This window comes from Perca fluviatilis, chromosome 5 (assembly GCF_010015445.1).
Source record: "Perca fluviatilis chromosome 5, GENO_Pfluv_1.0, whole genome shotgun sequence".
Taxonomy (NCBI): domain Eukaryota; kingdom Metazoa; phylum Chordata; class Actinopteri; order Perciformes; family Percidae; genus Perca; species Perca fluviatilis.
The window spans coordinates 12,637,439-12,652,091 of NC_053116.1; the positions used below are offsets into that span (position 1 = coordinate 12,637,439).

The window sequence follows — 14,653 nt, forward strand, 5'->3', positions numbered from 1 at the left end:
TGTCATCTCACATTATCCACTACTGATTCTTGCACTTCTTTCTCTCCTATCTGACTAAAGGGCAGGTAGCCTGGAGGATGACACCCTTCTATTTCTCCACTAAACTCTACCTTTTACCTAGTATACCTCCACGGATCTCAACTCTGCATGAGTAACGAACACAAATACACAGAGCAAAAGCTGACAGACATTCACGTCTTTCTGTAATATTCCACGAGACAATGTGCCATGTTCTGCAAGTTATGCATCGCCAAAGTGATAAGGGAAAAATTGTGAGCTTCTGTCTCATACATTTTTTTTATGTATACATGAGTAAAAGAAAAAGAGAAGTAGCAAGAGCTAAGTTTTTCATGATGAGTAAAAATGGAAAAGGACAGGTGAAGGAGCTGGAGAGAGGGGTGAACAGTGGGGAGATTAAAGCAAAAGGAATAAAAACATTTTAAAGGAAAAGCAGACTCTTTCTTTCAAGCGAGGCCTTCCTTTTCTTTAGAGAGAGGCAAAGCAGGGAGGCACGGGGCTGATAGCAGCAGAGCAATACTGGCAGAATTTTAACAGTGTTCTCATTATTTATTTACTGCTCTGAGGAAAAGACTGCCAGTACATAATACAGCTGTGCAAGAACCATATTTTGTTTTAGTTATTCATATAAATGATGTGTGTGTGTGCATGCTTGCGTCTCTTCACGTGACGTGATTGCCATATCATAGTAAGGGTTATGATTGACACTGATAGTGGAGAATGAACCCTCAGCAGCAGCTTCATTCACATTCTGGAGAAGTCACCGTGAAAGCTATTTCATAGAGGAAAATGATGCGGGCCAGCCGCCTTAAAGCGGCACTGAGATGGCGACTTAGATAGACTGTGAAGAGATGGATAAATGAAAGAATGGAAGAAAGGGTAAGCCAGTGTGTGGGCTGAGGGGAGAGGATGCTCTACGGTTGGTAACTGTGTCTTATCGTAGCTGAGTGGAGGAAACTTTGGTCAGCAGAAGTATGGACTTGTTAATTAACTAGCTCAGGAAATAGACTCAAGGCAGAAGTCAACACAGTTCAAGGGAATACATGAGAGCAGACATTGTGCTGCTATCTGAGTCATTGTTGCTAGTTATCCCCAATATATTTGTGAATTTTGGTTGCTTTCAAACTGTTGGTTTCAAATTAAAAGTCACCAAATGGTTGATAAAGGTGTCCCACAAGGATCAATATTAGGCCCCCTGCTATTCATTATATACATAAAAATATTTATTTTTCAACTCAACACTGCAATGTTCATATAAATGCTGACAATACTATATTGTGTACCATGTTCTTTGCCTCAAACTAGGCATTCTCTGTATATTACAGTCTGCATTTAACCTCTAGTCCTCTTTTATTAATTTAAAGTTTGTTCTTATCTTTAAAAAGACAAATATTTTATATTTGGTGTTCCTACTCAAATCCATCCCCTCAATGTTTATCTTGTAGATAGAGTACAGCATTAGAATTAGTTAGGAATTTGATAGCAGATTGCCCACGACAACACCTCACTCTAAAACAAAGAATTCAAATTGGATTCTTAAAGAGGGACAAAGTTGATTTCTGCCTTCAAAACAGAAAACACATTATACAGGTCACTGCTACTTTGGATATTTTCTGTATGCTCATGTTGCTGCCAGTGCCACTATACACTAAACCATTTACCACACTGCCATTCAATTCACTACTAGGAATAGCTACATTGATAACTATAATCAAAGTAAACAAACATGACTTCAGTTCACAGAAAAGCTTTAAAGGTTCCTTGTACAAACTCAACTGGTTTCCAGCACTACAGTTTGCACCTTACTGCTTGAATGAACTACAAAACAAATTGAAGTCACATACAGTCCTCTGAAGGACTTTAAAGGTCTGCTTACTGATATTTTTAATAATTGTTGTCATTGTTTTAATTAGTGTGTGTGTGTGTGTGTGTGTGTGTGTGTGTGTGTGTGTGTGTGTGTGTGTGTGTGTGTGTGTGTGTGTGTGTGTGTGTGTGTGTGTGTGTGTGTGTGTGATGATTTTCTTTGTGCGACTGAGTCTAATTGCTGTGATCTTTTGTTCTCAGGTCTCTATTGCAAGAAGAAAAAAAGATCTTGATCTCAGGGGCTCAGGGACAACTCAGAAATAAATCAGGCTTAGCTAACTAATGTAAGAATGTAGAAGCCATGCAGTGGAGATTTTGAATTTGAGCATTATGATTTAAAGGGAGATGTAACACCATATAAACATCCATGTAAATAGCACAGATTATTTTTAATGAAAGGGGAGAGAAGAGAGACAGAAACAAGCAGACACACTTGAGAGTTTTTATGCAGTATAAAGAATTGAATTATCTGTCTATCATAAGAGGCTGACTGGCATGTGGGACATGTATATCCAAATTAATGGCTTTTCATGGCAGTCAGGGAGATAGGGCGAGGGGCGTTATTCCCTAATGTCAAACCATCACTGTTCTCAAATCTTCACTCATCACAACTCTATATCCTCTATTCCCAATTCTCGTCTCGCTCTGCTGCTGTGTCACAGCACACTTAACACAGAGCAGGGATGGGGCGGAAAGAGGAGAAGGGGAAAGCAAAGGGGATTTGAGGGGTAAAGGAGGGAGGGAGTTAAGGGATTGGCTTTGACCAACACCATCTCACCTGTAAAGAAGGAGTAAATGTGAGGCAGACTGAGACCAAAGATATTTCAGAGCATGTAATTGGCTACAGGACAACCTTAATAAGGATCCTGCTGGGAGCTGCTTGTGGCATTTTTGCAATAAACGAGAAAAAGATGAGCAAATGGAGAAAATGAGAGAGCAGGAGAGAAAGTTGGGTGGAGAAGGAGAGGTGAAGCAGCAGGTTTACAGAAACAAAGGAATACACAAAACAAGAGCAGTGGGCGTCGAATTTTCCAAAGGGAAAGGTGATTACCACGGTACCATAGGGGAGGAGGAAGGCTTAGTGAGAGTGCCTAATTAATTTGAGTGCTAATGTACAAACTACAATATAGAGTCTTCATCCCCTACACCTCACTCCAACCCCCTGCTCAGCCCGCACAGTACTACACAGGAAATTCACATTGAACTAATATATTACATCAGATTTTAAATCTGTAATCCTGCTGGCTGTAAAACGCCCCTGTTTCCCCTGATTCCAGGTTATTTCCAAGCAGTTTTCCTACCATGATGCTTTATCTCCACTGACGCTTCAGATCAATAGACTATATCATTCACCCAGCAATGTATTTAATGATCAATATCAACATCTTTCACAGACGTGCCTACAAGGACACATGTGCGTGGACACATACACACACACCTTGATGCATTATGTAGAGAAAATGTCCACCCCATCCCTCCCTCTCCCCCCTTAGTGATCTCGCTTAATGTGATCCCCAGTGGCTGTCCGCTGTCTAAATGCCTGCTTTTATAGCCAGAAGCTTTGATATTATTCTTGTCTGTCCAACTCTGGCGGACAGCTGAGCTATCATGTTTCTAACATAAAAAAACAGTTACGCTTTCCTTTAAATTGCTCTTAAGATGCAAGTGCTGCGATACAAACGTTGAAATGTGAGTGGTTTTTTTTGTGCAAACACGCATAAGCCTTGCTCAGATAGTCGAAGATGTTTACTAAATGTGCCTCTCTTTCCGTCAGTAGGAGCACAATAAACAAAACTTATCCCACCCAGGTGTTTTACGACATCTGCAAGCTGTGGCTCTCCTCCTCCCACATACTCCTACTTATTTGCCCCAGGCTCATCCAAATCAATATACCATTAGCCAGTCTCTCCACTCACCCCCGACCCCCCCACCCCCCCACCCCCTTACCTTACCTCCCTCCCACTCAGCTCTTTTTACTCTTATCCTCCCCTCACATTTCACACTATTTCATGCTGTTTTTTCCTCCCTTTACCTCGTACCTCATCTTCACCCCTTTGGCCTCCACCTCCCCACTCTCGCTCCAGCTCTGCTTCTATCCTTTGTGTATTTCTCTGAACCCCGCCACTGATGTGGAAGAGAGTGTGAAAGAGGGGTAAAATGAAAGAGAGAAGTTAGGGTTAAAGGTGTAAGGGAGGCATTTGAGCCATATCGGGTAGAGATGGAGACGGTGGTTGGGCTGGCGGAGAAATATGAAGGGGGATAAGAAAGAGCAGAGCAAAGCAGGGAGGAGATGGGGAGCCTGAGGGGGGAGGGGAGTCTCACTGGCTGGCTGGCTGTGTGGGTGAAATGAATGTGTAATTGCGTTGTAGTGGCTCAACCCTTCACCAGAGTGATGGCAGGAGCGACAGCCACAACACTCCCCGCTGGAAGTGGCTGAGCCTGTGGGTTGCTGTGCATGTTGGGTAAAGAGAAAAGCATGTCAATAGCAGTGTACAGGCACCAGCACCACCAGGAAGCAACACGCCCATACCCTGCTGCAACGTGTCAGACATGGCAAGTGATGAGTGATACATGGGTCAGGAATGCTTGAAGCCAGAAGGAATACTGTCAGTTTGTTTAGTGGAAGAAAAAGTGTATACACAGGGGATTTTTAAATGTATATGTTTAGCTGTTAAAATAGGGACTGAATTATTGGCCCATTTGTGGACAAAAACAGTGAGGGGTTGGCTTGCATCTCCCCATCACTGTCTCTTCTCTCTCCTCTGCCTTCACCCAAAACAGGCCACATATTCACTCACAACCCACCCCGCCCTTCTCACATTTGTTTTTATATTCTCTCCTCAATCTCTTCTTTATTCCCCCCCCCCACCTCCTCTTTCCCTGCACTTAGAATGACGCGAGGAGGGGTGAAGAACAGGGTAATTAAAATGAGGATGCTGTGCAGTGAAATGAAGCGCAGTACAAAGACACACCTCATCCACGAAGAGATGGTATGAAAATATGAATGGAATAAAACCACTCGAGGGCGTGCTACAGATATAGGTAAACAGTACACCTCATATGTTATTTTCATCAAAATAAGAGTAGAAATAGCCGACTCTGATGACCCAGCTGCCCCTCTCTCGCACGCTTACACACACACACACACACACACACACACACACACACAAGGAACAAAGCAGCAGCACAGAGCTTTGATTGATATGCATAGCTCCAGGACAACTAAGGAAACAGGTGAGATAGTGACACCTCACAGAAAGAAGAGGGAAATCAGATCCCAGTAAGTGTACCATGGTTACTGCAGAGAGAGGGATTGGCAAGACCAGGGAGGGTGCAGATGGAGGAGTCACCTTGAGTGAGAAGAGGGGGGGGGGAGAAGGGAGAGAAGGGACACAGTGGCGATGCCAATTTATTTCTTTTCAGGTCATAAGCTTGTAGATATTAGGAAACACAATTGATGAGCAATTAAACTGTATCCTGAAGTTGAGTATGGGATTTATGATTGTACAAAAAGGATAATATAAGATGTGATAACTACAGGAGAAAATTAGCCTAATCCTGAGAAAAGCTTCACAGGTGTCCGCTACTGTTTGCATTCATGTCTGTTCGTGGTACAAAACACTGCCAGTCTGTTCAATGGTGACTAAACACAGGAGTCAATGGAACTCTGGTTTGTCTCTCACTCTCACTAGAGGTGTGGGTGGAAAAAAAATAGTATTGATTGCACTCTCAGACGCAGCTTTATAGATTGATTTTTCAAACCGGAATATGAGTGCACTCCATGAGACGTCAAAGTAGCGTTTATCCACAACATTGGCGTCCTTAAGCCCACCTGGTTTACTGTTTATCACAGCTACAAATTTAGGTTTGAGCTCCGTAGTGAGATGTTTTAGAAGGACTCAAACAGGCAAAGTAAGTGGGGAGGATTAATACGTTTTGTGAAGTCACATGATATCAAATTTTGAAATAAATTACCAGTTTGTTTCAAATGGTTCTTTTTAAAATGTTATCTTACTGTTGTTTTGAAATCCTGAAACAACAACAGTGACATCTGTTGGTGGAGTACTGACACAGAAAAGATAAGTGATATTCTGTATTTTTCTTATTCCAGTGACAAAGACCAAAACGAAGAATGAATTAAGCTGTGTAGCCAAAGCCACTTCACCTTCAAAAACTATTAATAAACAGATCAATGAGCCACAATGAGCCACACCATAGCAGTAGGTGACATGTTCATTCATTACCATGAACACAGGCTCTGTGGTTTATTAAGAGTCAGTGCACATGCATCGTCCTGCTGCCAGAAATACTCACAAGTAAACCGCAGATGAAAATAGTCCCAACAAATACACCATTTATTCGTATAGGTAGCTTTTGCTAAAAACTAAAGTGTCCAGCTGTTAATGGGACATTTTTTTTTTTTAAGATTTACATTTTCAGTAAGAACAAATGGGCTGAGAGCAACAGAGAAGCTGGGGAAGTCAGAAAATACTGAGAAACGGACTAATACACTTTTGGTTTTAGTATTATCATTAGATTTGTTGAAAATAAGAAAAATACACAAAATCTTGAGCTTTATCCTTTAACTTTACTTAATCTAGGGAATAATTACATGAGCAATCTTGCTTGTTTAAATGATTTTTTTAAAAGCATGTATTGTTGTGGAAGATGCCAAAAAAAATCAATGGATGAACAACAATCACCATAGGCCTTATTCACCGCAGGCATTTGGACTTGTCATGGTAGTAAAAGCACAGGCGTTACTAATAACATTAATGATGGCCCTGTTCTATCCAAATGTCCCATTAAGCATCATTAATTATATTATTTTACACTTTTATGCTTTTACTGCTGTGACAAATCAAAATGTCTTCCGTGTAAAATTGCCCATGCATTAAATGGCAAAGCCTGCCATGTATCCATCATTGTCACACGAAACATAAGAATCTGAACAGAATTGTAGAAATGGACAGCGTAACGCTTAACAATAAGATTCACAAAACCCTGAACAGTAAAGAATGAGTAAGGAATCAAACTGAATAACTCATGAATTAAGGACTAGTTAATATGAGTTACTTAAAAAGAGAAGGCTACTACATTGAAGAACTAGTGTCTATGACATGCTTGATATGTACAGTATGCATAATGACCACTTTTTAATGCATCATTCGTGACTGACTCTCAGTTAGTTTCTGTGTGCTGTCTCACCAATTAAGGCAGTGCATTGTACTGAGAGTTTACTAAGAATGTATCATCATTTCATGATTACCGCTCCATTATTTCTTACATTACTTTGATCATCCATTCTGAGTAATTCAGGAGCTAATTGTTATATGCTTGCTAATCAATTTCTAGTTTATTCATTATTAATTAATTGATTACTATTCATGATTATGTGTACCCTCATTGTAAAGTGTTTGGGAAAGGTAAAAAGGAAAAAGCTCAATGCGTGCTAATGCCAATATCAGAAAGCCAATGTGTACCAACAATAACTAAGAATGGAGCATCCTTGATGTTTCTGAAAAAGGTTTTAGTTAAGAAATAAATTGTATATGCAAAACGGTGTTTTGAACTAAATTAAACTCGAGGGCAATTTAGTTTTTTTTTTTGTTTCTGAATGACAACTGGAATGAAGCTGCTGAATATAAAAACAGAAATCCTAGTTGGACAGAGAAAAAGTACCAGCCAGGGCACAATGGGCTACACAAATACACCTAAGACAGAAGCTGTGGGAGTATTAGGAATGTGTTTAAGGTGTGGCTCTGCAGAGAAAATATTTGAATGTTGAAATGCTTCATGTTTTAAAGTGCCCCCCAGACTATATTTGTAAAGATGCACTAGATTTGCTGCACTTATTATTAGACATTATGTCTGTACCAGACCAAGGACACTCCACTTCTTGTGAGTGCTGACAAATGAAACACACATTTACCCAGTGTTCATTTTAGTACACACATATACAGACTGCACTTATCTATTGTATTAAAGTAGGCCTACCTCTAGAGAATTAAAATTATAGCTTAAAGTAAGCTGTGTGTTCTACAAAACAATTTTAGTCCACAAATTGGCACATAAAAGCATGCTTATTTGTTTGATTTTTGTCATCATTGACCTGTGTCACACAGTGAAGCCATAGGTTAATGTGTGCACAGTAGATAATGCATTAACTAATCAAAAACATTTTCACTTAACAACATTCTAATTTTCTCCAGATTTACTCCAGATCTGAGCCAGTGCCTTGATCAAGGGCACTGACTGGAGAACCATGGAGCTCATGGATGGTGGGGGAAACCGGAGCACCCGGAGGAAACCCACGCAAACATGGGGAGAACATACAAAACTCCACACAGAAAGGCCCGGAACGACCTGGATATCGAACCCAGAACCTTCTTGCTCTGAGACCACAGTGCTAACCATTGGGCACCATGCTGCTGTAGTTTAGACATTAGTACATCAATAATTATAAACCAGTGATAAAATATACATTATTCTAAAATAGGCCATTCTGCCTAATGAGCACTTTTGGGACTTGAAGTATATTTTATGGTAATACTTTTGAACTTTTACTCAAATAAAATGTCAATGCATGGCTTTTACTAGAGTATTTACATCTGAGTGCTTCTTCCACCACCTCCACCAGGGGGCCTCAGTGCACCGTGTGGATGTGGTCACTGTGCCAAAACAGACAGACGGGCTCAACAAAACTCTTAAGCTTGAATACCCACACACCATCACCCATAAACTTTCATTGTATGCAGTATAGAGGTGGATGAATAATGTCTTTTTCATCATGTATGTTTGTTTTGTTAATGCATATATCACCATTATGTGTACCTTTTAATTTATAGTGAATGAGTGCTGTATGACTGCTGGCTGTCTCTATGTTAGTCATATGTCACCTCACCTGCCTAGGGACTGCAGATGAAAAGTAGTTTTTTTTTACTAATTCTGGCATATTTACATGGTGTTTTTATACAACAGTGTTCATAAATATGCATGGTCCCTATCAAATAAAAATTAAATAAATATCAAACAGTCCGCCAAGACCGACGTTTTTACCTGGACAGTAATGTAGTGTTGTTTATAGCGGTTGTTTAACGTCAACCGTTCAAACAAACTGCCGTGTGTTACCACCATTATGTATTAAGCATAGACAGTTTATAAGAGAACGGAGTTCACAAACCAAGATATTCTGATTCATGAGAGTGCGCGCGCGTCTTGGCAACGGAAGTTGAACATTGTTGTTGCTGCCAAGAACTTCCTTGACCGAAGCTAACGTTAACCAGCTGAATCCAAACAGTTTTGAAGTAAAATGTCGTCCTGTTGCGTGCCTGGGTGTAAAAATCGACATTCCTCAACGAGCAAACTGAAATTTTACAGAATACCGTCTGGATCTCGGCCGTTTCAGGCCAACCGGAGACGTTTATGGCTACAAGCAATCCAACAAGCGAACGGCAGCACCGAGGTGCTCAAAGGAAATGCTCGTATTTGTGGCGCTCATTTTAAGTCACGTAAGATAAACGCGCTTTCATTTTACAGCATGTTATACCAGCTAGCTTACTGACTTATTGGTTGAGGTATATAGCTAGCTAGCTATGTTTGGCAGAAGATTCTGAAGTTGTCTAAAAACGTGTGTTTTGTTTATGTTTTATAGAGGAAGCGTCCATGGACCACGACAGTCCAGACTTTGTGCCTTCTTTGTTTACATACGCTAAACAGACCCCCAAGAAAAAAGTGAAAAGGTAAGAAATGTAAATGTAAAGCTAATTTTGTTAGCTATATAGCTAGCAAGTTGTTTAAGTTACAATTGTATGGAGTGTGCTAGCCCCAGTCTGTGCCTCTCTCAGTAGCTAATATATGAGAGACACAAATGGGGCTAGCAGTGTAACGTTAACGCTAACGTTACTGGCTAGCAAACCAGCAACAACAAAACATGACAAAGTCTTACTCTACGCAAAAATGATTTCATATTTTCATTTTATGTGTTATTGTTACTTAAGCCTTGCTCCTTGTCTTTTGATTGGGGAGGACATTTGACTTCAAGACATAGCTAGCTAGTCTAGCCTAGATTTGTGGAAGACTTCGGTGCACGTAGGCGGAGGGTTTGTGGTCCTCCCTCAATAAAATATTAGCCTATTTTTTCCAATAAGAAAATATGCAATTTCACACCATTTTGGACCATTATTATTACTACCATATCTGTGTATAAGTTGGAAAAGCTAGAGCAGATAATACATAAACAACACTCAAAAGCTTAAAGACAAAAGTAGCTAAAGTCCACTGGGGACCAGCTACAACCATTAGATCTGAGAAAAGTAATTTAGTTAGTTTTGATGCTCACATTGATTTTGACCCTGCAAAAGGGTTCTCGACTGTTGTAGAAAGAAGTGGCTGATCTTTAATGCAATATCTACATTGCCCATTATCAGCAACTATTCATCCAATGTTCCAAAGGCACATTCTGTTTACTAATCTGATATCATTTTAAAAGGCTAACTGAGAAAACATTGGAGAACCCTTTTGCAATTATGTAAGCACATAATGTCATCTGAAAACTGCTGCCCTGGTTAAAAACACAATGCAACTGATCTCAGCTGGTATTCTCTCTATAATTGAGTGGAATGGAAATTTCTATGTGACCCCAAAGCTTTGACAGGTAGTGTAAATTATGAAATCATGCCAACAATTATTTTAATAGCTTAGTATTAGCTATGCACTAAAAAGGTATGCGTAAAGGCTTTAGGCTGCCCTACACATTATTGTAGGCCCCGTTTAATATGCAGCTTAATTTTATATATAAAATATCTGTAGTGGGTGGGGGGGGGTCCGTCTCTCTTTTAGTTAAGGGGTCCTGGGCTTACAAAACGTTTAAGACCCCTGTTTTAGTGCCTTGCTGCACTAATGTCTCTCGCACCACAAGCTGTTAATGCTCACCATCTTTATTGCATTTGAAAAGTGCAAATTTTTACTATTCCACTTTGACGAGTAGATATATGTGACACACTTATTTTCTCAGTTTTGTTCAAAGGTTTTACGGTCGTAGAAAAAGGCGACGCCGTACAGACAAAACGGCTGAAACCGAGGAAAAAACAACTCCACCCAGAGTTGATTCTCCTGTGGACCTCCAGTCCTCTGTTTTGATGGGGGAAATACAGACACCATCAGTGCCAAAGGTAGCAGCCACTACTTGTTTTTTTTCTGCATTCATTTGTTGCTTTTAGAAAATCAGTATATTTAATTTTGTGTTGTTATTGTGTTAAGAAGGCATAAAGGTTCACTCTCTTCTGTTTGTGTGTTTCCTAGGAAGGAGAAACCTTAACTAAAGAGGCTGAGACTGAAAGTGAAACCACAACAATCAAATCAAAAACACCCAGCCCAAACAAGACATCACCATCATTTAAAGTACCACCAGGCATCCTACATCTTGACAAAAGGAGTCCCATTGTGTGCCTAAAACATGTATTTGTACCAGCAGGTGGGTATCAGTGTGAGCAGTGCAATCAGTACTTCACCAATGTACCGCAGCTTATGAAACACAAACGGGAGCATGAAGAAGAAAGCTCCTTTATCTGCGACATTTGTGAAAAGCATTTCACAAGTCAGGCAGATTTTACGGCGCACCAGTGTGTCCGCGAGCCTTCCTTTCCGTGCAACGTGTGTGATCGATCTTTCACTACAAGCCATAACCTCAAGCGTCATAAACTGCTGCATGTCAAAGATGGCAGGAAGTGCGCCAAGTGTGGCGTACTGTTCTGCCAGCGTCATAACCACATTTTATTCCTGCCGTTGGCTGAGTCTGTAACCGAGTATGAAGAGGATTCCACCAATATCAAGCGTCGACATTTCGACAGTAAGTTGATGCCAGAAAGCCAGCTGGAGAAGCCTGAGCCAAGCCAGACTGCTGACCTGATCTCTATACCATTGTTTCTAAAACCTTCCTCTGTGTCACGTCTACCTCCGCCAGTTCCCAGGCTCTCAAGGAACCTGCACAACTATCCTGCAACCTCCGTTCAGCCCCTTCCCCCCCAACATCCAGAACTACCCCCCGCACTAAAGCTCTTTTCACCACAGTACCTCACCTCAGCATTACTTGAGGTTAAAAGAAATTATGAATATATTTTAAGCAAACCAAGTGATTGTAAGAAGAAGAATATTGTGAAGGAGGAACAATCCTCTGATTTCTCCAGTTGAGCAAAGCGTTGAGCACATCAAAAAGGAAAGAATTGCTTACGACCTGGAGATTGTGCTCTGATCTAAATAGTTTGACCTCATATGTCAAACTAGCACGTTTGCCTCAGCTGTAATGTTTCACATTTCCTTACTACTTATACCAATATCATCATGAAGCTAATAGCACATTCTGTAAAAACAAACCCATTATTTATATATATACTTTATATATATATATATATATATATATATATATATATATATATATATACATACATACATACATACATACATACATACATACATACTGTGAATGTATTGCTGCACACTTCTCTTCAATGTCTATTTTCTTTGGTTGGTAGGCATAATCTGGTTCAGCACATCGATATTTTTTTATGCAAGTGACTGAACTCGTAATGCTGCTATTTTATAGTCATAATCATTTGTTTTACCACTGTTGTTTGGTTAATAACACTGTTCTGTAAGTAAGCAGAATCTGTTACTGATTGTGAAACTGCACCAGGTAGCATTTGGACTGCAGACTATATTCTGTACATTTATAACCAGTTTGTTAGTCTGTGGGCAAATGCACATTGCTATTGATATCATGGATCTCGTTATCTAGCATCATATTTGACAAGAATTGCCATTTAATTCAGTTTTCTCATCTACCTCAGCTACTGAGAAACCACATAGACATATTGTCTGTTGTTTTATATATAGAAATGTATTTGCACATAAAGTTATGTTTTTTTTTTAAGACGTGTATGTAAATTTGGGATAAACAAGTAGGCTATTACATTTTTGAGTTTGCTTGTATGAACTAAAATCTGAAAGTGACTGAAAGCAAGGCATATTGATAGAGGAAACTGCTGTTTAGAGACTTGTTTTTGCCATAAAAGCAAGAACCTAACCTGCTAAACTGTAAGTGAGAGAGACATATTTCCCTAGCTGCTGCAGGGCTGCTGGTCTGTAGCTGACACTGACCCCCAAGGCTCTGTGAACGGAGACAAGTTAAACATTTAGCATTATATTCACATTACTGGATACAACACACTCACTGACTCTGAAGCTACAGGTTTTAAAACGGTTGTTAACACAGCAGCTTGCTGGAAGTCCTGTTTTTGTGTACATTTTTTAAATGAACTTCATATTAGTTTAAGTCACTACAGTCACTATATGACAATTTTATACCAAAACATGTTTTCTTTGCCTCATGCCATGACTACTGTCATAGCGTTTGGGCCTTGTAACACTGACATTAAAAACTCTCAATTAAAACCAAACCAAATTTTCTCTACCCCCTTTTTTTTTTAAAAACACACCCCCCACCACCAAAAACCACCCAGCACCCCTAGCATTGTGTCCACATGAGGCTGATTCTCACTTAGACACAAAGAAATAAAATCTCTAAATGAAAATATAATCTGTATATAACAATATATACAGAAATAAAAGGACTGTACTATATTTGCTGGACATACTTTTTACTTATGGAATTGAGTAGGGGGGAGGGTTCTGTGTCTAATAGTGCATTCAGATTTGTCCTGATGGTGGTACTAGAGAGATTGGTAAATTGACCCAGAACTGTCTTCCTGCTTGTCTTGGACCGGCCTCTGTTTCAGTATGTCATATTACATTAGAATGGGCCGCTTATTCTGTAAGATGCAATCCCATTGCAGAAAAAAGCCCACAGTACAATAACAGTAAGGTGGCTTCACGCCTTCATTCGTTGGGCCTTTTTGTCACTATTTACTTTTGTTTCCCAAAGGGTACTTTTACTTCTACTACTACAGCATGGTTTAGAAGTAAAACACAATGAGGTGTTTAGGTTTATTTGTTTGCACAGGTCATAGTAATTATTTCAGAGGTTTATTGGTGTTGGTGGGTGTTTTTTTTCTAGCTATGTTTCTTATAAGGCTCCATTTATACACTTATCAGAAACTAATACTTAATTGATCTGTTAGCATTTTGTAAGAAAAACATTTGGGTTGCCAGGTAGTGATACATTTCTGGCATGTGATCTTACCCCTTCTGGAACTAAATAATTCAACATTTTGCAGACTTGATGGTTTATTGCTGCAACATTATTATTATTATTAACAGAAACAGCAACTTGATTACACTTTATTAATGACATTTAAAAGTGCAGAATTGATGGTTTATGACACTAGGGACCTTTTACAAACATTTGTAGCTGCAGAATTAGAAAGTGGGAAATTCATGACACTTTATTGGTGACTGTTAACATTTATAACTGCAGAATTGATTAATTATTCAAATGAAAGATCCATTAACCTTTATTAATGACGAAGAGAAACAATAGCCAAAGAATAGTTTCACAACCTGGCAACCCAAACATTGTTCTTATTAACAGCTTAATTATTACTGATCTGTATAGCATTGGTAAATGCATTTTAAACGAAGTCATTAGTTACAACTTCACCTTAAAAAGTATGACTTTTTGCTTGCATTAGCCTACATAAAATTATAGTTTAGCATTTTAACAAACTCCCTAAACACAGAACTGCGGTTTTACATGTTTTGATAAAAACTAAATACAAGTATGCACATAGAGTCACGTTGCTATTTGCTTTTCTGA

General features: G+C 39.5%; 1 protein-coding gene across 2 annotated transcripts; it reads left to right on the forward strand.

Annotated features, from left to right (window-relative positions):
• Nucleotides 1-9,097: 9,097 nt before the first annotated feature.
• Nucleotides 9,098-13,337, forward strand: LOC120559891 (zinc finger protein OZF-like). 2 transcript variants are annotated; one of them, XM_039801969.1, is made up of 4 exons: nucleotides 9,098-9,392; nucleotides 9,536-9,623; nucleotides 10,898-11,054; nucleotides 11,185-13,337. In XM_039801969.1, the coding sequence occupies exons 1-4, from the start codon at nucleotides 9,194-9,196 to the stop codon at nucleotides 12,070-12,072; spliced, it is 1,332 nt and encodes a 443-aa protein (XP_039657903.1). In that variant the 5' UTR covers nucleotides 9,098-9,193; the 3' UTR covers nucleotides 12,073-13,337. The 2 variants fall into 2 exon arrangements, with proteins under 2 accessions (XP_039657903.1, XP_039657904.1); XM_039801970.1 differs by having other exon boundaries at nucleotides 10,910-11,054.
• Nucleotides 13,338-14,653: the final 1,316 nt, after the last annotated feature.